The sequence below is a fragment of the Trametes versicolor genome (genome assembly GCF_000271585.1).
Source record: "Trametes versicolor FP-101664 SS1 unplaced genomic scaffold TRAVEscaffold_3, whole genome shotgun sequence".
NCBI classification, from domain to species: domain Eukaryota; kingdom Fungi; phylum Basidiomycota; class Agaricomycetes; order Polyporales; family Polyporaceae; genus Trametes; species Trametes versicolor.
Window position 1 is genome coordinate 402,302 of NW_007360323.1, and position 20,437 is coordinate 422,738.

The 20,437-nt window shown below is 55.4% G+C and overlaps 8 protein-coding genes across 8 annotated transcripts; 3 read left to right on the plus strand and 5 right to left on the minus strand.

The window, feature by feature from the left end:
• The first annotated feature begins 114 nt into the window (after positions 1-114).
• On the plus strand, positions 115-2,521 carry TRAVEDRAFT_142854 (glycosyltransferase family 57 protein). The gene is made up of 12 exons (XM_008037113.1): positions 115-446; positions 498-576; positions 628-643; positions 694-871; positions 920-1,073; positions 1,135-1,206; positions 1,260-1,512; positions 1,562-1,710; positions 1,764-1,900; positions 1,951-2,048; positions 2,098-2,173; positions 2,228-2,521. The coding sequence occupies exons 1-12, from the start codon at positions 208-210 to the stop codon at positions 2,502-2,504; spliced, it is 1,728 nt and encodes a 575-aa protein (XP_008035304.1). The 5' UTR covers positions 115-207; the 3' UTR covers positions 2,505-2,521.
• A 223-nt stretch (positions 2,522-2,744) lies between these two features.
• Positions 2,745-5,441, plus strand: TRAVEDRAFT_26920 (Brix-domain-containing protein). Its single transcript, XM_008036578.1, has 13 exons — positions 2,745-2,765; positions 2,818-3,007; positions 3,060-3,169; positions 3,225-3,357; positions 3,418-3,673; positions 3,734-3,807; positions 3,865-4,354; positions 4,406-4,549; positions 4,605-4,760; positions 4,825-4,912; positions 4,974-5,095; positions 5,158-5,228; positions 5,289-5,441. Exons 1-7 carry the CDS (start codon positions 2,763-2,765, stop codon positions 4,047-4,049), a joined length of 951 nt encoding a protein of 316 aa, XP_008034769.1. The 5' UTR covers positions 2,745-2,762; the 3' UTR covers positions 4,050-4,354; positions 4,406-4,549; positions 4,605-4,760; positions 4,825-4,912; positions 4,974-5,095; positions 5,158-5,228; positions 5,289-5,441.
• A 1,959-nt stretch (positions 5,442-7,400) lies between these two features.
• On the minus strand, positions 7,401-8,675 carry TRAVEDRAFT_26921 (uncharacterized protein). Its single transcript, XM_008036579.1, has 7 exons — positions 8,510-8,675; positions 8,379-8,449; positions 8,202-8,323; positions 8,055-8,145; positions 7,843-7,998; positions 7,647-7,790; positions 7,401-7,586 (listed from the first exon to the last, which is right to left on the minus strand). Exons 1-7 carry the CDS (start codon positions 8,619-8,621, stop codon positions 7,548-7,550), a joined length of 735 nt encoding a protein of 244 aa, XP_008034770.1. The 5' UTR covers positions 8,622-8,675; the 3' UTR covers positions 7,401-7,547.
• Positions 8,676-8,979: 304 nt separating this feature from the next.
• TRAVEDRAFT_26922 (uncharacterized protein) lies at positions 8,980-10,196 on the minus strand. The gene is made up of 7 exons (XM_008036580.1): positions 10,042-10,196; positions 9,907-9,977; positions 9,724-9,845; positions 9,571-9,658; positions 9,362-9,517; positions 9,160-9,303; positions 8,980-9,102 (listed from the first exon to the last, which is right to left on the minus strand). Exons 1-7 carry the CDS (start codon positions 10,157-10,159, stop codon positions 9,040-9,042), a joined length of 762 nt encoding a protein of 253 aa, XP_008034771.1. The 5' UTR covers positions 10,160-10,196; the 3' UTR covers positions 8,980-9,039.
• A 51-nt stretch (positions 10,197-10,247) lies between these two features.
• On the minus strand, positions 10,248-13,014 carry TRAVEDRAFT_69665 (uncharacterized protein; the record flags this gene model as incomplete). The annotated part of the gene is made up of 13 exons (XM_008037114.1): positions 10,248-10,468; positions 10,531-10,674; positions 10,750-10,905; positions 10,965-11,049; positions 11,105-11,232; positions 11,294-11,364; positions 11,443-11,554; positions 12,059-12,202; positions 12,266-12,421; positions 12,472-12,556; positions 12,619-12,740; positions 12,805-12,875; positions 12,936-13,014. The coding sequence occupies 13 exons, from the start codon at positions 13,012-13,014 to the stop codon at positions 10,400-10,402; spliced, it is 1,422 nt and encodes a 473-aa protein (XP_008035305.1). The 3' UTR covers positions 10,248-10,399.
• A 168-nt stretch (positions 13,015-13,182) lies between these two features.
• TRAVEDRAFT_26923 (aspartyl aminopeptidase) lies at positions 13,183-15,200 on the minus strand. The gene is made up of 8 exons (XM_008036581.1): positions 14,931-15,200; positions 14,821-14,882; positions 14,659-14,758; positions 14,395-14,599; positions 14,127-14,343; positions 13,990-14,076; positions 13,521-13,937; positions 13,183-13,466 (listed from the first exon to the last, which is right to left on the minus strand). The coding sequence occupies exons 1-8, from the start codon at positions 15,057-15,059 to the stop codon at positions 13,274-13,276; spliced, it is 1,410 nt and encodes a 469-aa protein (XP_008034772.1). The 5' UTR covers positions 15,060-15,200; the 3' UTR covers positions 13,183-13,273.
• A 69-nt stretch (positions 15,201-15,269) lies between these two features.
• TRAVEDRAFT_56628 (WD-repeat-containing protein) lies at positions 15,270-18,881 on the plus strand. The gene is made up of 10 exons (XM_008036964.1): positions 15,270-15,357; positions 15,409-15,519; positions 15,568-15,833; positions 15,881-16,196; positions 16,252-17,109; positions 17,173-17,352; positions 17,407-17,652; positions 17,716-17,847; positions 17,907-18,365; positions 18,434-18,881. Exons 1-10 carry the CDS (start codon positions 15,322-15,324, stop codon positions 18,737-18,739), a joined length of 2,910 nt encoding a protein of 969 aa, XP_008035155.1. The 5' UTR covers positions 15,270-15,321; the 3' UTR covers positions 18,740-18,881.
• Positions 18,882-18,926: 45 nt separating this feature from the next.
• TRAVEDRAFT_103142 (uncharacterized protein) lies at positions 18,927-19,932 on the minus strand (the record flags this gene model as incomplete). The annotated part of the gene is made up of 4 exons (XM_008037115.2): positions 18,927-18,957; positions 19,010-19,184; positions 19,244-19,316; positions 19,375-19,932. Coding segments are annotated over 4 exons (837 nt in total), but the record flags the coding sequence as incomplete, so codon positions are not given.
• Positions 19,933-20,437: the final 505 nt, after the last annotated feature.

Consider the following 20,437-nt stretch of genomic DNA (forward strand, 5'->3'; position numbering starts at 1 on the left):
GGGACAAGGCGCGACGCGTGCCTACGCGTCTGCTCATCATGTGCGAGCGCCTCGCGCGCGATGTGGCACATCCTCGTTCTCTGCTACCACCATCTCCTCTGAGGGCATATCTGGGCTGAGCTGATTCCGAAGGCCTGTATGCTCTCAACTGCTAGTCTACTGTAACAATTGGCTTAGGAACCCGTTCCGTCTAATTTGTTGCCCGCTATGAGCCAAGCCCGACGCTCGCCTGTCTTGAGCCGTTCCTCTTCTGGTCTCCCTGGAGGAGAGAAGGCACACCCTCTTCCGGAGGCTATACCTGAAGAAACCACAAGCAAAGATATCCAGGATGGAGCTGCCGCGCCAGGGGCGGGACGTTTCTCGTGGCTGAGCCTTGACATGACGAAGGCCGAATGGGACATTCTCATCGCCTCAACATGCCTGAAGGTTCTGCTGTTCCCCGCATAGTACGTATTGATTTGCTTTGGGCCCTCCATGGTAGTAAACTTCGGTTCTAGCCGGTCAACGGATTTCGAGGTGCACCGTAACTGGTTAGCAATCACCCATTCGCTGCCTATTTCCAAGTGGTACTACGATGTACGAGTCCTTCCGTCAATATATGCATCCCTATTCTCATGACGACTGTAGACAACTTCTGAATGGAGTGAGCATGATTGCTGTCATTGAAAGACGACCGAGCTCATCGCTGCGCAGCGCTCGACTATCCGCCTTTCTTTGCGTATTTCGAGAAGCTGCTGTCAATTCCCGCATATCTGGTCGACCCCCGAATAGTCGACCTCAATAACCTGAACTATGGCGCGTGGTCTGTAATCGCGTACCAGCGAGCAACAGTCATTGTCACCGAGCTTGTGCTTGGTGCTGCTGCACTGAAGTAAGTGGTTTTCGTGGTACCCGAGCTGACCTGAACTGACGAGTGCAGATTTGCGCGAGGGGCGGAGAATCCAACTATGCAGCGCATTATATCTGCGTCGCTGTTCCTGCATCCCGGTTTCCTAATTGTGGATCACATCCACTTCCAGTACAACGGGTTTATGTTTGGCATCCTCCTCTGGTCTCTACTCATGGCTCGCAATGTAAGACACTCTTCAGGCCAACCCGCCCAAAGTGATCAGCGGTTGCTCACATGTTATGTAGGGCCGCAAACTCGCGAGTGGCTTCCTATTCGCAGTGCTACTCAATTTCAAGCATATCTACCTCTATCTAGCCGTGAGTGTATCCAACAGATTGCGCGACGGTCACGTCCTAACGTTTTACTGTAGCCAGCATACTTTGTGTACCTCCTCCGCTCATATTGCTTGTCGCCCACTGGCACGCTGCTTCCTGGTCGCTTCCTCTCTCTTGCCAACGCCGTCATCCTCGTGTTCCTTGCTTCTCTTGGGCCATTCCTGCTCATGGGTCAACTGCCGCAGCTACTAAGCCGACTCTTTCCATTTACGCGTGGGTTGAACCATGCGTACTGGGCATCCAACGTGTGGGCTTTGGTTACAGCCCTAGACCGTGTCCTGCTCAAATGTGCGTATTTTCTTTCGCTATATTATTCGCTTACTGAGACCTTGTATAGTCGTGAGCAAAGGGCAGTTGAGCGGCCTGGACGTGAACGTATCTGGTGTAGCGTCTACCTCGCGAGGTCTTGTAGGAGACACCATTTTCGCGGTCCTTCCGACCGTCAAGCCGATGCACACCTTCGCCATCACAGTCGCGTTCCAGACTGTACGTATGGGTTTATCGCTGTGGTTAGAAGTTGACCTCACTATTCATTGCAGATCTATATGGGAAAGCTCTGGACTAACACCTCGTACAAGTCATTCGTGACGGCGTTGACATTGTGTGGCTTTACGTCGTACATGTTCGGCTGGCATGTGCACGAGAAGGCCATTTTGCTTGTCCTCGTCCCTCTCAGGTGCGTCCTTCTGGCACGTCCCCTTCGTTTCAGGCCTGAGTAGTCTGTAGCTTGTTGGCTGCCCAGGACAACGCCTACTTCCGCACTTTCATGATTGCGTCCGTAGCGGGGATATATTCGCTGTTCCCCCTTCTCTTCACGCCCGCAGGTATGTGCTGCCATCCCGTTACGTTTTTCTTCTCTGACTGTGGTTTCAGAGACGTTGGTCAAGATCATATATTCGGTGCTTTGGGCCGTCTTCATCCTCAGGCCGATTCACCGACAAGTGTATCAGTGAGTGTCTCGCTTTTACTAAGGTCTAGCTGATCCTGACCGCTTGCTGTGCAGGTTCCCCCAAGGAATCTTTGCGGTGGGCATCGACGTCCTGGAGAGGCTATACATCGCAGGTTTCCCTCTGCTTCAGCTTTTCGTAACCTTGTTCCCACTCGTCACAAAGAGGCGTACCCCCTCCGAGGCAGCTGCGAGCGAGAAGGGAACTGGTGTGGACGAGAACGGGTCGGCCCTGGAGTTCCTTCCACTGATGTTGACGAGCGTGTACTGCGCGGTCGGGCTGGTGTGGGCATTTGTTCGGTTGTCTGTAATCTACCTCACGCGCAACGATTGAATATCACTTGTACTCGCTTTCTACGGCCCTGTTTCCCTCGCACGCTTTGAAAGCATTTGGTCAGATTCGCAACGAGTTAACGTTCGCCACCCGAGGCCTGCACTGGAGGATCTAATCTTATCTAACGACAACTCGATCGAAATTTGCGAAGCGCCGTAATTGAGTACGTTCCCAGTAGGCGCTCACAAGCCTGGTCTTTCGCTGCCTCTGCACGTCCTTCGCTCTCAGCCACTCCCTCCTTTTTCGCTATCCACAGCTATGGTGAGCTCGTCAGCGTCTTAGGATATGCCCGCAATGCTCAAAACAAGTACAGATTCGTCGGCAAGCGCGTGAACGTCGCCAATACATCTACGCGAAGTCAGTAGAGTCGCAGGAGCGGCAGACATATGCCCGGAAACAGCAGATCAAGGATGCCCTCGCGGGTGGAAAATCATTGCCTACAGAGTTGCGAAAAGACGCGAAGGACCTGGGGCGCGACCTCGCTTTCGACGAGGCGCAGGCGGGTACGTCCAACTGTTCTGAACTCACCACTACGCGGCTTAGCCTTGGTTGTAGAACCCTCGGATCACATCGACAATGAGTATTCTCGCGCCGGGATCCTGGACCCTAAGATCGTCGTCACGACATCAAGAGATCCTAGCTCGAAACTTATACAGTTCGCTAAGGTGTGTACGCTTCACGTCTCGCCGGTGCACAATGGAATGACCTTGCGTGTAATAGGAAATGCGCCTGGTCTTCCCCAACTCTCACCGCATAAATCGCGGAAACTACGTTGTGAAGGAACTCGCCGAGGCGTGTAGGGCGAATGATGTCTCAGACTTAGTTGTGTTGCACGAACACCGTGGTGTACCAGGTGCGTTCGTATGCGTTCAAATTCGACGGAACGTCGACAAACCTCCCGCCTCCTTAACAGACGCAATGATTGTTTCTCACTTCCCCCACGGACCCACCGTATACTTCACACTGCACAACGTCCAACTACGACACGACATTGCCTCGTACAAGTCGTCCACCGTCTCCGAACAATACCCTCACCTCATCTTCGAGAACTTCTCGTCCAAGCTCGGCGAGCGGATACAAGACGTGCTCAAGTACCTCTTCCCTGTACCAAAAGAGGACAGCAAGCGTGTAATGACTTTCTCCACCGAGGATGACTTCATCTCGTTCAGGTAGGACGGCGTGTATGTGACGCTTTTTAGGTCGTGCTCATCAACTGCATTCTATGATAGGCACCACGTCTTCATGAAGATTCCACCAAAGCAAATTCAGCTTGCTGAGGTTGGGCCGCGATTCGAGATGAAGCGTACGTCTGCTGCTCTAGTGTCCATCGCTCTTTATGCTCACACATGCCGTATCTTAGCATATGAAATCCGACAAGGGACCATCGAGCAGACCGAGGCTGAGCGCGAATGGGTACTCGCGCACTACTCCCGTACTGCGAAGAAACGGAGCTTGCTCAGCGGCCCTGCACCACGGCCGTCTGCCAACGCGGCAGCAGCAGAGGACGACTCAGAAAATAAGCGGAAGAAACGGGTACGACGGTAGTCTCACCTCACGTTCTCTGCAGCTATGGCCCACTCTTGCCGTCATACCAGCTGATGGTCGAGAGCACGGATTCTATCCCTTGTCAATATTCTTATATGTCGCGCTGGTTGTATAATGTCACTGCTGGTATGCTTTCGCGTCACGATGGATGTGTCCGCCGCCTCCAGCTCCCCTCCGCGCCCCTGAGATGCCTCATGCAGTGATTGGTATGTGAATTGCATTTTCGACAGCTTTGGCTGAACCATCTCTTCCCACACAGCTGCACTCTAGATACTTTGCCTACCAGCGTTCGCTGGTCTCAGCATCTGTGCACGACTTCAGCGTCGCCGACGTACGACAGTATAACGATCACGTACAACGCGCAGAGTCACCGGCTCGCGATCCCACTTCGGATTGCTCGCTCCTATGGTCTCCTCGCCGACAATCGAGAAGCCCAGCGTTTCGTAGAACTTGTATGCGCTTGTGGTAAGCACCCATACATCGTGGCCGTCAGCGTCACCCTGTAAATCCACGACGTTCAGTCACGGGCACCACCATTCGTTTTCCAAACCTTACCATGTCGGTCACAGTGGTTACCAAGGCAGAGGCGAAGCCTTTTCCTTGGGCTTCTGGGGCGGTGGCCAAGGACTGTAACTCATACATCACTTCGACTTTGTCCCCAAAGGCAGACTGGGTCAGGGCCTCTATCTTCTCGAAGCATTCCTTCCACCTCTGAGGTTTCAGCTGCGTCAACACGGCCGCCCTGCTCCACCGGATCTACACAGAGCATGCTTACTTTCTTGACCTCCGGGGGGTCGGACAGACGTACGAAATATGCGAGCCATGCGTATATTCTCCCGGTCTTTGCGTTTCCCGGCAATCCGCTGCAACGGTACTCGTCAGCGTGCGCTTCATACACGCAATGATATGCTTCTCCGTACTCACTATTTGAGTTGGGAGTCGCCCCTGTTCACGGTAAGCATCCGCTTTTGACTGATTCCGTCCGCAAAGTTGATCGAATTTTTCAGCTTCCACCGCGTCTCGAAGAAGGGAGCCGTATCAGCGGACTAAAACGCCTCACGGAGGGAGAATCAGCGGGTGCGTCGAAGGTTGCAGCGTAGGAACTCACGATGAGGTACTCCATCATGGCTTCATCGTGCATGATTTTCTGCACGTTGTCAACGCTTCTCGGGATGTCCGCTAGGTATGATACAGATGAGTGCGCAGTGCAAGCGAAGTTGCTCTGGTACGGCTCCTCACCATATCGCATAGGCTTCACTTCGATCTTTTGGTGTATCCCGGCCTTGTTCTCGTCCAGGAGAGGCGTTTTCTCGCTCACAGCAGCAAAACTGTAGCGTTCTGAGGCCATTGGTGTTACCGCAGCTAGATTCCGTCAACAAAGTTGCCTAGTGGTGCGGACGTATGTGGTCGCGACCTGCGTCTGGAGCTTTATATCCAAAACCTTATCATAGCGGACCGCCCGCGGCCATACATACCGCCGACTTTGAACATCAACATCACACGGTGCTAGCGTTCAATGCTGTCCGGTGAGTCAATGATAGTTTTGCCAGGCGCTCATCTGGAACTGAACCACACCCTATTGTATAGGCGCAGTATGTAGCAGACCGTGGCGGGGCCGAAGAATTTGAAAACAGAAAGACACTCCATTTCCCATCTGCATCCGGGCGGCGATAGTCCCAAACTCAGGATGTGTGGCCCCTCGGTACCTCTGGTACCTGAACCGCGGAGACGTCAAGACGAGCAGGTGCGGAGTTGGCAGTTACACCGTGGATGCATCTTTCAATATCCTGGCCAGGATCGATGGGCAGGGATAGAAGCCCCACAAGATTACAGTTGGTACGGCACAAGCAGTTCGGGCAGCATTGTCTAAACTATTTCGTCCTGTACGGTAAGTACTACATCCTACTGGTATTCGTGATACACATCAGACGGTGTCTTTGGTAGTGTTCGCCGGTCTCAGCATCTGATTCACGACCTCAGCATCGTCTACGTCAGTGAGGATGAGCATCGCTTACGACGCGCAAGGTCACTGGATCGCGATCCCACTTTGGATTGTCCGCTCCTACGCACGTGGCCTGGCCGACAATCGAGAAGCCCAACATCTCGTAAAACCCGTATGCGCTTGTGGTAAGCACCCACACATCGTGACTGTCGGCATCCCCCTGCACATAAAGAACAGTCAGGTATATGCACCATGATTCGTCACACATGCCTACCATATCCGTTATAGTGGTCACCAAGGCCGAAGCAAAGCCATTCCCTTGGGCTTTTGGAGCAGTGCCCAGGGTCTGTATCTCGTACATTTCCTCAATCCTGTCTCCAAAAGAGGACTGGGCTAAGGCTCCTGTCGCTTCCATGCATTCTTTCCACCTCTATAGTTGTTACACGCCATCAGTTGCTTCACAGGATTCATTGAGACCGTTCTTACTTTCCGGACTTCAGGAGGGTCAAATAACCGCGCGAGGTCGGAGAGCCATGCAAACACCTTCCTGATATTTCTGTTTCCCGGCACTCCGCTGCAACACAGATTGTCAGCGCGCGCTCCATACAGGCAGCCTAGGCTCACTATCTCAGGTTCGATTCGCCTCTGTTCACAGTGAGCATCCGGTGTTGACTGATACCGTCTGCCACTTCCATCGTGTCTCAAAGAAAGGCCATGTATCGGCCGACTGTGGTACCACACCGGCGGACAGTTGAGCTAGATGCGTGTGGAGGTGGAGCATATGCACTCACGATGAGGTACTCCATCATGGCTTGGTCGTGTAAAACTGTCTGGGCCGTGTCGACGCCTTTTGGCAGGTCCGCTGGAGGTTGGAAGGTGTGGGTGCGTGCGTTCTTCAGGCACAGAGTGGTCCAGGTGCGCCTCAAGTTCCTCACCGTATCTCATTGCCTTCACTTCGATCTTCTGGCGACTCGGAATTCCACCCTCCTCACTCAGGAGAGGCGTCTTCTCGCCCAAGCCGGCCAATGAGCAGTGTCCTGAGGCCATCTGTATCTCTACCACTGCTAGGCTCCCAAAGCGAAGCTCCCCGGGCATGCGGAGAAATGCAGCCGTAGTCCGCCCGGTTGGAAGTTCAGATCCAAGTTGGATTCTCTTGAAACGCCCGCGGCCACACAGATCGCCGAGGAACGTCAGCACACACGGTCATGCTTTCATTGTTATCACTTCCCGGCGCTCGTCCGAACCATACTATAAAGCGCAGCATCGCCTAGGCCGTGGCAACACCGAAGGTATAGAACCGGGGTGGCGGTACATGGAGGTCTGAGTCGACGAAACTTTCACCTACACGTCCGACACATGCCTATCCATCTTACTAGCGTTGACCAGGGCAAACTTGGTAAACAATTAGCTGTAAAGTGAGTGCATCCTTTAAATCACTGTCGACCAGTATACCGCTAACGTTCAGCGCTATCGATCCATCTAATACATAGGAAATACATGCGAGCCGGCAGAGATACCTCCTATCAACCTGTACGTGTCACCACATAATAAACCCACTAAACGTCTTCAATTGACTTCTTCCAAGGTCGGTGCATCTATATGGTAGTAGTCAGTACGATCAAATTATGTGCTGTCCTCGTGGGGTGTCGACTCACAACGCGAACAGTAATGGGTGCCTTTGCCCAGGTTGGGTTAGCATCTCCGACAATGAAGCTCCGGACGGTAGCAAAACCCAGAAATTCGTAGAACGCGTACGCATCTGTGGTGACTAGCCACACGTCGCGACTGTCAGCGTCCGCCTGGAAGGAGGTGTTAGTACTCATTGACCCAAGATTTGAAACTCAAACTAACCATGTCTGTTACTGCGGTGACCAAGGCGGAACCAAAGCCCTGACCCTGGAACTCCGGATCTGTTCCAAGGGATTGAATTTCGTACATTTCCGCCAGCTTCTCGCCAAAGGCGTCCACGACCGCGGCAACCGTCTTCTCTGCGAACTCCGTGACACGCTATGTCATAACAAACATCAGCTGCGCCGATGATGGGTGACCGCGAGCAGTGATACCTTCGTGAGCTCACGCGTATCGAACAGCTTGCGACTGACGTTTGTCAGGTATGTATGTACCCAAGGATCCTCGCGACCTCCAGGTACCTGGCTGTGGCAGTCGCGCTTAGTGGGCAAATAACTTTTTGGGAGTATTTGCTGACTCACTACTTCAGGACAGCGGCTCCCGCGTCAACAGTTAGCTGACGATGCTGCCGAATTCCAGCATCGAACATGAGATAGTAACGAAATTTTGCCCGTCTCTCGAGAAAAGGTGCAGTGTCGGCGTCCTGCACTCAGTGACCATCTAATCATACTTCGCACGAACAGGATGTGTGCACTTACGTCGAAATACTGCATCAACGAGTCCGTGTGAAAGGCGGTATGAATAGTGTTAGCACCGCGTGCCATGTCACCTACATGTTCATTCTGCCTCAGCTATATTTTCACTCATGCACTCATTTACAGACACGTACTGCGCTTCATGGGCACGATTTCGACCTTCCGGGCCTTAAGACGCTCATCGCGCTGCTGCCGTAGCAGTGGCGTCTTCTCATCGTGGGACCTGGTTTCAAGGATTTCCTGCATGTTGGCACGCAACCGACTCTGGGCCGACTGACGGAACGGCGAGAAAGCAGCGATGGGGCGGGGAAGTCAACACGACAGATGCCCTGCTCGGAGGGGTACTTGTAGGAAATGAAGGCCGAGCATACCGGACCATCACCATCATCGGTGATAGTTGAATCGGCGAAGAAGACTCGGACGTCGAGGCACTGCGGCCGGACATCAACTGCCATTCGGAAGTAGTCCGGGGCATGTGCATCCGCTGCGCGTCTCTCACCCGGTTTCTCAGGCCCAGCGCTCAATGTCCAAGCTTTCGCAGGGTCCTGTGTCCTGTACTATCGCTCAGTAGGAGTAGTGATTCGGCAGTGGTAAGACGGCGCACACAATGATGCCATTCAATCTTCTTTCAGACCACTTGTCAACTAACCAGCCTTCAAGCGTTCTAGGACTTCTCCGTCATGCCATCCCTGGGCGCAACCCTCGCCTTACTGGCACGTTTTCGCAGCTGTAGTTCATTCGCTCTCAGCCGTTTAGCAGGTCGAGGAGCAGGTAGTCAACATACCACGAAGACCGGGACGGGCTTGCCCTCCCAACTTGGGTTGTCATCTCCCAGGACGCCTTTACGGACGATCTGGAAACCAAGGTGCTGGTAGAATCCGGAGGCGTTGACCGTGATGACCCATGTGTCTCGACCTTCGGCGTCTGCCTAGGAGCACTGGCGCGTCAATAAGAGTTTTGCGACGAACAGTTGGTCTTCGCCGTACCATATCCGTGACAGCGTTGACCAGCGCCGAACCGTAGCCCCGCCCTTGTGCTTCGGGAGCGGTCGCCAACATTTGTAGGTCGTACATGTCGTTGACCTGCTCACCAAACGCGTCTTTAACAAACTCCATAACCTTGCCACGGAATTCGGCCTTCCTCTGCGATACCCAGTCACATCAAGAAAGCTCGGAGCCCAGGCAAGACAACACACCCTTTTGAGCTCGGGAGTGTCGAAACTCTCTAACAGCTTATGGAAGAGCTTATACCCTGTGCTGGGCGTATTGTTTCCAGGGATGCCGCTGCCAATTTATACCCACGGTGAGTGGCATGCGGTCAAACGCAGAGTGGGCATAAGAGGGCTTACTACTCCAGAACAGCGTCCCCTTGGTTCACGGTGAGCACCCGCTTTTGGTGTACTGCGTCCAGCAATGTGACGTTGTGCCTGAGCTTCCAGCGCGCGTGGAAGAATGGCGCGGTGTCGACCGACTGGGATCGGACTGGTATAAGCATGGCGCCAGCTGCGTGCGTCACGCGCGCACAGACGCACCCCATAGTAGATCATGATGGGATCGTTAGCAAACGCTCTCTGGAGAGTGTCCGCAGCCTTGGAGATACGACCTAGGGGCAAGAGGATTGGTTTTCACTGCTCTGCTCGTAAAGTGAATGAGAGGATGGGCCTCACCATATTTCAAGGGCGCCGCCTCGGCCTTCTGATCATAGACCTCTCCATGCCTTTGCAAGAGTGGGGTCCGGTCGGATAGGGATACAGCAAGCGATGAGTCGTAAATTCGTGCCTCCATGAGGACCTACCACTCTCTGCACTGGGTTAGCAGTTCGGACGTGCGCCGTCAGGGACTACGGAAGCCCAAGCGATTAAGTAGAGCTGTAGGCGGCTGTGGATTCCATATATGTCCAAGTACGATAGCCATACATCGGACCATCATCACAATTTCAAACAGGTGCGCCGGCGTGAACCGGCAACGCCGTTGGACGCAGTGGGCTGCGCGCTGCATAGCCGCGCAACAAGCCTCAACCTCAGATCACCGAGAGACCTTCTCCGACTCCGAGTCACTAGGGGGAAAGGGGAACCCCAATGGACGTCTGTACATCTGTGGAGGTGAATGAAGATTGTACCAGCGTTGCGCAGGACGGAATAGGAGGTGCCGCTCACTACACGTATGTGAACCGGTTCCCCAGTCCACTTTGGGTTGTCCGCTCCGAGGACATCTTCTGCAACAATGTGGTAGCCGAATCTCTGGTAGAATCCGTGTGCATCTGTGGTAAGCAGATACACGCCACGTTTCTGCACGTCCGCCTGAATTTGAGAACATCAGCTCATTGAAGTTAGTGCGGCATGGCATGGCAAGGCATGGCAAGGCAAGGCACCTACCAAAGCATTTACGAGTAGCATCAGTGCAGTGCCGTAGCCCTTGCCCTGATGTTCCGGAGCGGTTGCCAAGCCTTGTATCTCGATGAGGTTCTCTATCGAGTCCCCGAAGGCCCGCTTGAGCATCGGCCCCACCTTTGCGCCAAACTCTTTCTTCCGCTATAGACCCGGGACAGTCAGACTTCTTCGTCTCGTCGCTGCTCGCGAGAACAACGAACCTTGACTAACTCCTCGGTGTCAAACGGCCTCAAGAGAGGGGTGAAGAATGGCAACAATCTTCCCCGTTTGCCCCCAGGGAACACACTGTTTATGGTGGTCAGCGCCGGCGAGCAGCGGACTCGGGGTGCGACGGATATACAGAGTCAGGATGGCATCGCCGCCGCGGTCGCCGATAGTCCACCCGGTGTGAAGGGAGACATGGTCTGAGAGTGAGAGCCCATGTGAAATCTTCTGTCTCAACGCCCGGCCAGGAACGGTATCAACATCCTGAACGAGGAGGTCCATAATATGAGTGGCTTTAAATGACAACCGCGGGTGAACTACTCACATCTAGGTACCGAGTCAGGGCGTCGTCGAGGATAGCATTGTAGCTCGTTCTCACCGCGTTCGGAACATCTCCTGAAGAAGTCGATACATGGCATGAACGCAAAGTTCGAAGAAGTTAATACATCACCCCGTTCGCTAGTTCGCACGCACCGTATCCCAGCGGCCGCAAGATAGGCAGTGTTGGGGCTACCCCGTCCTCCAGGGTGAGTAGCGGGGACTTCTCGTCGTCGCTTTCGCGAGGTGCAGCATGCCCCCTGTATCCCTTGCTTAGGGTCGTCATGAGGGGCGCTCGATAAGCTGGCCAGGAACGAAACTACGTGCGTACGTGGTGTACGTGGTCGCCCACTAGTAAGCTGCGCACAAATTCGCACGGGATATCAATGGGCCGTCAGCGCTGCCGCAGTATGATCAGCAGCGTGGAGACTCAATCTAGAGCTGTAGCATGCAACTACTGAACTGGCAGTGGAGTATCGTAGAGAGAATAGGTCCAGGGTGCCCACACCAGCTGACTGCCGACGAGATGTGCGTCGGCGACGCGCCTAAATCTGAGGGAACAGTGGATGTCATGTCTGTCTCTATCCGAACGAGCCAGACTAGATGAAATCATAGGGAGACGGGGTAATATGGCACGCAAGCCGTAAGGCGTAGAACGTCGACCCTGCCATTCAAGCTCTCCTCTGAGTTAACGCTTTTGGTGCTCGATATACCTACACCGCAGCGTGGGCATAAGTCCTGAGAAGACAACGAAGAATATGAAACTGCTTACAATGCGAAAACCGATGGGAGGCCCGTCCCATTTGGGATTGTCCCCTCCAATAAAACCTTCCTGCAGAACGGTGTACCCTTGTGCCTCGTAGAACCTGTACGCATCCGTGGTAATCGCGTACACACCGCGTCCCTGCGCGTCAGCCTGCACATTCCCGGTAGCATTTAGTACGAGCTTTGGAGGGAGTGATATGCAAGCACGACGCACCATCTCTCCAACGACGCCCATGAGCGCGCTGGCGTAGCCCAGCCCCTGCTTCTCAGGGGCGGTCGAGAGCCCGTGTATCTCGATCATGTCCTCGGGGCTGTCGCCGAACGCGGCGTTCACTAGCTCGGTCGCTTTCTCCACGATCTCATTCCGTCTCTGAGGGACATTGAAGATCAGCATCGGGGGATGAGTGTCATCCCACATACCTTCCTGTACTCCTCTGGGGCGAGGGCCATAAAGAGCGGCTGCACAATGGCACCCAGCGGGCCACGGGTTCTTCCAGATCCACCACTGATGGATGGAGGTCAGTCCTGTGTACTGGAACACAGTACGTATGTATGGGGATCACGAACATTAGGATGAGGGATTCGCCGCCGTTGATGCAGAACGTCTGCAGCAAGCGTACGCTGTCGACAAGGAACGCAAATTGTCTTACGTATTGGCGTTGGTCCCAGAAAGGAGTAGTATCGGCATCCTATACGTATGCGCTAGTCAGCTCTGGTCACCGTGTGGCGGGTAATCGTCGCTCGCGTATTTACCGCGAGATACTTAGTCTCGGAGTCTTGACCGAAAGCATCGACGGAGTGCCGAGTCGCCTTTGGAACGTCCACTGAGTTGCTCGGTGAGCATATTACCTAGACAAAGACCTAGGGCGTATATTTAGACGCACCGTATCTCAAGGGCTTGATATCGAAGGCTTGCGCGTGATAACCATGACCTGCCTTCTCTGCGTCGGCCAATTGCAACATCCTGTATTGCAGACAGATCTCGCTGCCGCCGCCGGTGCTGGTAGTCGAGCTTTAAGAAAGAACTGGCTGGACCTACTGCGGGGCTTCAAATTTAGTAACATATACTGCGGGTCTTCACATGCCCGTCAGAGTCAGTCGGTTGGGTGCGCCGCAATGCTATTGCACATGGGGAGGTCTCAGGAACACACGCCTCGTGTATCCCAGGGCGCCAAAGGGTATAAATCGTGAGGTATGCCCTCTTGGTTGTACATACATTACATCACTCGATGTTGAGCGACTTGTTGAGCTCCGCGAAGCCCTCGAAGAAAGACGAGAACAGGTCGATCGCGTTCTGTACGTCGTCCGACCCGGCGGTCTCGCGGATAGAGTGCATCGAGAGCATCGCGCAGCCGACATCCACGGTGCGCACGCCGAGCTTCGACAGCATCGGGCCGACGGTGGAACCACACGCCCTAGATAAACGCCGTCAGCGAATCGTTGCGCGCACATGCAACCGGGCCACGTACATGTCGTTCCGGACCTCGTACTCCTGCACCTTGCCGCCCTTCTTCTCGATGAGCTTCTTGACGATGAAGCTGCCGATGGCGTCGCTCGCGTAGCGCTGCTTCGCGTTCGTCTTGATGACCACGCCCTCGTTGACATGGGGCGTGTGGTTGTCCTCGTGCTTGCTGGTGTAGTTCGGGTGCACTGCGTGCCCCATGTCCGCGCTCACGAGGAAGGAACGCGCGATGGACTGGGCGTATGCGGCAGGAGAGGGAGACAGACGCTGCAGCAGGGACGGGATGAGGGACGACTCCGCGCCGGATGTCGACACAGAGCCAATCTCTTCGTGGTTGAAGAGCGCAATGCAGTTCACGTTGCCGTCAAGAACGTTGAAAGATGACGAAGAGGCGAAGGTCGCTATCGCCTCGACGGCTGCGAACCTGTGAACGTGTCAATCCTAGCTCAAGAAAGGACGAACTGCGAGATACTCACGAAGAGAATTGATTGTCCAATCGAGGGCTGAACACGAACTCGTTGTTCAACCCGCCGAGAGTGGAGGGCTGGAAGTCGTACAAGTGGCTAAACCGCACGGTGAGCACGTATGTGAGCAGATCATGGAGCGAACTAACAGTTCGAAGTCATGGATCAATTCGGGCGAGACGGAAAGTTCTTCGGCCAATAGTGACAAAAGCGCAGGGTGGTGGTTGTCTTGGATGCTTGAAGCGCCTGGAGCCGATCCTGCGCCTTCTTTCGGCGACGAGTTGAGCTGTGCCGACACACGCCCTAGGATGGGGACAAACTCAGTTTCCGTGTTGAACTGGAAGTTATCTCCGGAGAGTCTATCCACTAGGATATTCGATTAGCGAAGGCCTCCGGGAATAACGCGATTTGTCCTACAATGAATGGCGAGAGTTGGGATCCGGAGCAGAGGCTTGTTGATCCTCACAAGCTTAGCGTGGAAGTTCCCGTTCTTGTCTGCGATGACAACTCTGCCCGCCAAAGCCAAATCGCGGTCGAACCAAGAGTGCCAGATACCGCCGCCATAGGTCTCGATGCCTACTTGGAGATAGCCAGCCTTAGTACGCTTCGATATAGGCCTGATCTATACAGATGGGTGCATCAGCGCCTGGAGGACCGAAGGTTTGACGGCAGAAGACTGACTCGCAGGTTGGGGCTGTCAATGTGAGTTGCGACGATGGACACACCGGCGCCAGGCTGCCACTTCTGTGGGACCGTGAATGCGACGAGAGCACTCTGGTTGCTGTAAAAGCACATGCATTTACTTCAGAATACTAAAACCGAGCGCGATATACAGGTACGGACCGGGTGAAGAAGTACTTGCCCGCAGGCTTGAGGCTCTTCTCCCAATCATCCTGCTCCTTGACCTGACAAAACATCAGAGAAATCCCGCAGCCTTCCTCCGCTCATTGTACCTTCACGAACCCAGCCTTCTCCAAGCGGGCGGTGGCAGCCTGGACGGCGTGGAAGGGTGTGGGCGAGGCATTGAGGAAATCGACGAGCTTGTGCGCGGCCTCTGGACCGGGTTGCTGCATGATGGTCATGGTACGGAAGAGAGAGAAGTGCGAGCGTGGGCCTCTAGACACTGCCTGGAGCGCAGTTCTCGGAATAAACGAGCCTGGGATAGAGCACGCACGCGCGCAGAGGCTTGGCGGTGGGGTCGACCTCAGTGACCGAACGAGCATGAGAGCACCCGTGGGAACGTCCAAAATATTCGCTCTTCGGCATCTCATTAAGGCTCTCGCGCTGCCCTCCGCGCGCCCATCCTCGATCCTTGCTCCTCCCCACCATACCTAGTCGCGCGCGATGGTCCAAAGCTACCTTCGCCACGGCCCTACAGAGGTGCGCACAGCGTGCGCTCTACCCTCGCGCGCCGCGCTGACTTTCCGCTAGGCGTTCGGAGTCGTATGCAGCGCTTCGTCCAATTCGCACTACGACGGCAAATTGGCCTATGTGCCTGCACTCGAAGATGTGCTAGTGTGGGACGTCAAAAGGGGCCAAATGGTACGACCCGTGCTTAATATGCCTTACGTCTCGTTAACAACGGTGTAGCTTTCAATGTGGCATGAGACCGGACATCGAGCGGAGGTCACTTGTATCCTTCGCTCCCCTCAGAAGGATGTCTTCGCCGTCGGTTACGCGGACGGCTCTGTACGCCTATGGAGCGCTTCGTCCACCTCTGTCATTGCGACCTTCAACGGGCACAAGAAAGCCGTCACTGCGCTCGCTTTCGACGGGTCCGGCACCCGGCTAGCTTCTGGCTCGCAAGACACCGATCTCATCTTGTGGGATGTAGTTGGCGAAGCAGGGCTCTACCGGTACGTCTATCATTTTGTCTTCTACGCCCTGCGTCTGACCCTGTTAGTCTGCGAGGCCACCGTGACCAAATTACCGCCATCCGTTTCGTCCGCCCTGCCGCAGAGTCCGCGCCTTCTACTTCTACCGGCATCGCACCCGGGTACCTCTTGACTGCGTCTAAGGACACCTTCCTCAAGCTCTGGGATCTACAAACACAGCACTGCACACAAACGGTCGTTGCTCACCGGTCGGAAGTATGGACCATGGACCTTAACCCCGAGCAAGACCTGGTCTTTACTGGCAGTGGTGAGGGCGAGCTGAAGGCATGGAAAATCGACCATGAGGCGCTGGCTCAAGGTCTTCGGGAGACAGACACCGGCGAGGTACGTCTACGAGTGGTCATTTCTCTATAATGCCGTATTCATGAAGACTTTCTAGGTCTCAAAATTCCTCCACCCTGTCACGACACTCCCTCTGGCCTCTTCCCACCGCGTCTCGCAAATAACCTTCCACCCACATCAACCGTACCTTGCCGTTCAGTCCCATGACAAGTCCGTAGAAATCTTCAGGATACGGACGGAAGATGAGATCAAGAAAAAGCAGGCTCGCCGGCGGAGACGCGTCAAGGAGAAGGAGCTTGAGAAGAAGGGCAAGAAAAAGGGCGAGGCGGCTGACGCAGACGTCCACGCAGATGCCGAACACAGCGAGGAGATTGAGCTCGCGGACCGCTTCACCCCATATCTCATCGTGCGCGCGAGCGGCAAAGTCAGGTCATTCGGCTTCGGAGACGAGGAGGTCGCGGTCAAGGGCAACACCCAGCTGTTTGTCGCGTTGGCAAGCAACGCATTGGAGGTATATAGCATACCGCCTCCCGGGAAATCGAAGGACGCACCCCCGGAAGCAGGCCGTGTTTTCTCTGTCGACCTGCCTGGGCATAGAACAGATGTCCGCACTCTGTGCCTTAGCTCCGACGACGCTCTCCTGGCTTCTGCATCCAATGGATCGCTGAAAATCTGGAACATGAAGACTACTGCGTGCATTCGCACGATGGACTGCGGGTACGCAATCTGCAGTACATTCCTGCCTGGTGACCGCCAAATCGCCATCGGAACCAAGTCCGGCGAGATCCTCATATATGACATCGCTTCGTCTTCCCTCGTGGACACCATCCAAGCGCACTCTGCGACTGTGTGGTCCATCCACATCCGCCCTGACGAGCAAGGGCTTGTCAGCGGCAGCGCTGACAAGGACGTCAAGTTTTGGGAGTTCGAGCGGAAGCCTGCAAACAGTGATAACGTGCGCATTTCTTCGTCTTATTCTCATCACAATTGTCCTTTTTGCTCATGTACCGGTATGTAGCCTCGGAGCGCAAGTTTGCTCACACTGGTCCACATACGGACGTTGAAGATGACAGACGACGTGTTGTCCGTACGATACAGCCCGAACGGCAAGCTCCTCGCAGTCGCGCTGCTCGACTCGACAGTAAAGGTCTTCTACCAAGACACGCTCAAGTTCTTCCTCTCCCTCTACGGGCACAAGGTACGCACGCTTATGGCATCTGCGCTCCAAACGATTCTTACGCCCCCCCCCCAGCTCCCCGTGCTCTCTATGGACATCTCGGCCGACTCGAAGCTCATTGTGACGTGCTCTGCGGACAAGAACGTGAAGATCTGGGGGCTCGACTTCGGCGACTGCCACAAGTCGATCTTCGCGCACGACGAGAGCGTGATGCAGGTCGCGTTCGAGGGCACGGACGCGCGCGACGGCGACGCGAAGGCGTCGCACAACTTCTGGACTGTCGGCAAGGACAAGATGGTCAAGTACTGGGACGGCGACAAGGTGCGTACACTGTGTACCTCGGCAGTCTTGCGCGCGCTGAGCTGACGAGGATACCTGGTGCAGTTTGAGAACATCCAGAAGCTCGAAGGCCACCACGGCGAGGTGTGGGCGCTCGCCGTCAGCCGCCATGGCAAGTTCGTGGTGACCGGCTCGCACGACAAGTCCATCCGTGTCTGGGAAAAGCTCGATGAACCTGTAAGCTTCCGCCTACACCCTATATGCGTGCCATGCCCCAATCTAACACACCCCACCAGCTCTTCCTCGAAGAAGAACGCGAGCGCGAGCTCGAGGCGCTCTACGACTCCGGCATCGCCGACACGCTCAACCGTGCCGACGCCACCATCGGCAGCGGCGCGCCCGACGCAGACCCCTCCGCCGCCACCTCCGGCGCTGCCGAGACCGGCGCGGTCACGAAGCAGACGACCGAGACGCTCATGGCGGGCGAGCGCATCATGGAGGCGCTCGAGCTCGCGGACGCGGAGCTGGAGGCGCTGCGCGAGTACGAGGACGCACGGGCCCGTGGGGGGCTCGCGGAGAGCGTCGCGCCGCCGCCGCGGCACCCGGTGCTCGCGGCGTATGATGTTGCGCCCGAGGCGTATGTGCTGCAGGTCGTCGAGCGCGTGCCGGCGACGGCGCTGTATGATGCGCTGCTCGTGCTTCCGTTCGGGAAGGTCGTGAGCCTGATGCGGTTCCTCAACGTCTGGGCCCAGAAGGCGCGTGTCCCGTTCCTCCTTTGCTTGCTTGTGTACCCAAGTGCTAATAACTCGTGTGGGGGATGCAGGAGTGGAACATCGTGCTCACGTCGCGCATCATCTTCTTCCTGCTCAAGACGCACCACCACCAGATCGTCGCGAACCGCGTGATGCGCACCGCGCTCGTCCCGCTCCGGCGGCACCTGCGCGAGGGCCTGCGCAAGCAGAAGGACGCGCTGGGGTACAACCTCGCCGCGCTGCGCTTCCTGCAGCGGCAGACGGACGCGAAGCGCACGGCGGAGTTCTACGAGGCGGAGGCGGACCTGTCCGAGGAGAAGGTCCGGGAGCGCATTGCGGAGGGCAAGAAGCGGAAGCGCGTGAGCATCAAGGCGTGAGGCGTCCGCGGCCTGAGGGCGAGACGAAAAGTAGTGTATTCTACAATACATAGTGTGTTTGTGTAGATGGTTCATCATCGCTAACGATACAATGCCATGCTACGGGGGTATACGCGTCTGTGCTAGCAGACGGCCCGGCCAGGGACCATACATAATTGCTGTCCGTGACCTCTCGGTCAGATGTTCATTAGACCTTGGGGCCCCACAAATCCTCGAGCCTGCGCAGAAGTGAGCATGTGCGTTCTGAATACGTATACCGATATAACATACCATCCGTCTTTAGGATCTGTCGCCGGCCGCATCTGCACAGTCAACAAGCCCGTATCGAGGTCCGCAAGCGAGGAGAAGGCGGCCTTCGTGAGATCGACGTGCTTCGACCCCTTGGCACAGCCCGCGCACGAGTCAACGACGCGCACGAAGACGCACTTCGTCGGCTGGTGGCAGACTAGACGATGTCGTGAGTAAAGGGGCGGGTTTCGTGAAGAGGTCGAGGTAGGCACTTACGCTCAAGAAACTTGAAGCAACTCGGCTTGGTCGTCCAGCCTTCCATGGTGAGCGCAGCGGCGAAAGATCCGTCCTATATCATTACACTTTGTTGAGAAACAAAAAACATCTCAGCGAGGGCTTGCGCATACAGATGGGTGCCAGGGCGTGTTGTCCCAGCAGCTAGGGTTGAGGAGATCGTGTCCAGTATACCAGGTGATAGTGACCGGCTCAGGTTTGCCGATCCCCTTGAGGGTGTTAATGACTTTGTTGAGGCCTCCAGTAAGCACGCCAGTGGTAGATCCCGTCAGCTTCTTAGTAGTTGACTTCGCGGACTTCGTAGTGGTCTTCTTCGAGATCTTCGAGGATGCCTTTGCTGCCTTCTTAACGGTCTTCTTGCTGACCTTGTGGTTGGCCTTCTTCGAGCGAGACTCCAGAACGTGCCCCTCAGAGTCCCCAGATTCGTCAGTGTCATCAGGGTCGTCATCCAGATCAGAGTCCGTGTCTGCCCGAGACGAGTACTTGTAGCTGAGGTTGGTAGTGTTGACAGTCTGCCAGCCGTCGCGGGGGTCAAACTGATAGTTTCTGCCGAGCGAGTGGGGAGTAGTGTATTTGCGCTCGAGCGCCATGCGGGTGTAGTCGATCTCAGCAGCCGAGACCCCAGTAAGATAGGTCATGAAGGAAGCAGCCAAAAGGGTCGCAGCGGCGAGGCGGAGGAAGCTGAAGGACATGGTGGGCGATGCAGTAGTGTAAAGACAGGCCAGCCTGGGAGGTACGAGTCGGACGAGAGAGGGCGGGAGTAGGCCGGTGGTGGATGTGGATGAAGAAGCGAGCGTGAACGAACGTCTGGCTGGACGCGGTCTCTTTGGCGGGCAACGCGTCCTGTCACACGCACGTGCTGCAAACGCCTCACGGCTCTCCGTGTCCGACTCTCCGCAGCCGGATCGGCAATGGGCGCTTGTGGCGGCTTGGGCAATCACGGCAGGCATCTGACCGTATTTCAGGATGTGAAATCCATGTGATATCCGAGTAAGTCAATTACCTTTGTTGAGTATACAGCAAGGTTAGCCCACCCAGGGAAAGCTAACATATCACACGGATAGCACACTCCTATCGCATGCTGTACGCCGTAAAATAATTTAACCGTGGTGCGCTAAAGTTCTTTGGACACTGCTTTGCGCGCCAATCCTCCATTAAGCGCCGATTACCGTGCCA

Excerpts from the sequence above, each read along its gene's own strand:
- TRAVEDRAFT_26923 (XM_008036581.1), bottom strand. The coding sequence starts at position 15,059 with ATGACCATCATGCAGCAACCCGGTCCAGAGGCCGCGCACAAGCTCGTC. Across the intron at positions 14,759-14,820 it reads GGCAAGTACTTCTTCACCCG|CAACCAGAGTGCTCTCGTCG; the intron begins GTCCGTACCTGT and ends GTGCTTTTACAG. Across the intron at positions 14,600-14,658 it reads TTGACAGCCCCAACCTGCGA|ATCAGGCCTATATCGAAGCG; the intron begins GTCAGTCTTCTG and ends CCATCTGTATAG.
- TRAVEDRAFT_26920 (XM_008036578.1), top strand. Across the intron at positions 3,674-3,733 it reads GATGACTTCATCTCGTTCAG|GCACCACGTCTTCATGAAGA; the intron begins GTAGGACGGCGT and ends ATTCTATGATAG. Across the intron at positions 3,808-3,864 it reads GCCGCGATTCGAGATGAAGC|CATATGAAATCCGACAAGGG; the intron begins GTACGTCTGCTG and ends GCCGTATCTTAG.
- TRAVEDRAFT_26921 (XM_008036579.1), bottom strand. The coding sequence starts at position 8,621 with ATGCAGGAAATCCTTGAAACCAGGTCCCACGATGAGAAGACGCCACTG. Across the intron at positions 8,324-8,378 it reads CGTTGATGCAGTATTTCGAC|GACGCCGACACTGCACCTTT; the intron begins GTAAGTGCACAC and ends CACTGAGTGCAG. Across the intron at positions 7,587-7,646 it reads CACCCATTACTGTTCGCGTT|ATGCACCGACCTTGGAAGAA; the intron begins GTGAGTCGACAC and ends ACTACCATATAG.
- TRAVEDRAFT_142854 (XM_008037113.1), top strand. The coding sequence starts at position 208 with ATGAGCCAAGCCCGACGCTCGCCTGTCTTGAGCCGTTCCTCTTCTGGT. Across the intron at positions 872-919 it reads CTTGGTGCTGCTGCACTGAA|ATTTGCGCGAGGGGCGGAGA; the intron begins GTAAGTGGTTTT and ends TGACGAGTGCAG. Across the intron at positions 2,049-2,097 it reads CCTTCTCTTCACGCCCGCAG|AGACGTTGGTCAAGATCATA; the intron begins GTATGTGCTGCC and ends CTGTGGTTTCAG.
- TRAVEDRAFT_56628 (XM_008036964.1), top strand. The coding sequence starts at position 15,322 with ATGGTCCAAAGCTACCTTCGCCACGGCCCTACAGAG. Across the intron at positions 16,197-16,251 it reads GGGAGACAGACACCGGCGAG|GTCTCAAAATTCCTCCACCC; the intron begins GTACGTCTACGA and ends AAGACTTTCTAG. Across the intron at positions 17,848-17,906 it reads GGGAAAAGCTCGATGAACCT|CTCTTCCTCGAAGAAGAACG; the intron begins GTAAGCTTCCGC and ends ACACCCCACCAG.
- TRAVEDRAFT_26922 (XM_008036580.1), bottom strand. The coding sequence starts at position 10,159 with ATGGAGGCACGAATTTACGACTCATCGCTTGCTGTATCCCTATCCGAC. Across the intron at positions 9,518-9,570 it reads ACACTCCCGAGCTCAAAAGG|AGGAAGGCCGAATTCCGTGG; the intron begins GTGTGTTGTCTT and ends TGGGTATCGCAG. Across the intron at positions 9,304-9,361 it reads TCAACGCTGTCACGGATATG|GCAGACGCCGAAGGTCGAGA; the intron begins GTACGGCGAAGA and ends CAGTGCTCCTAG.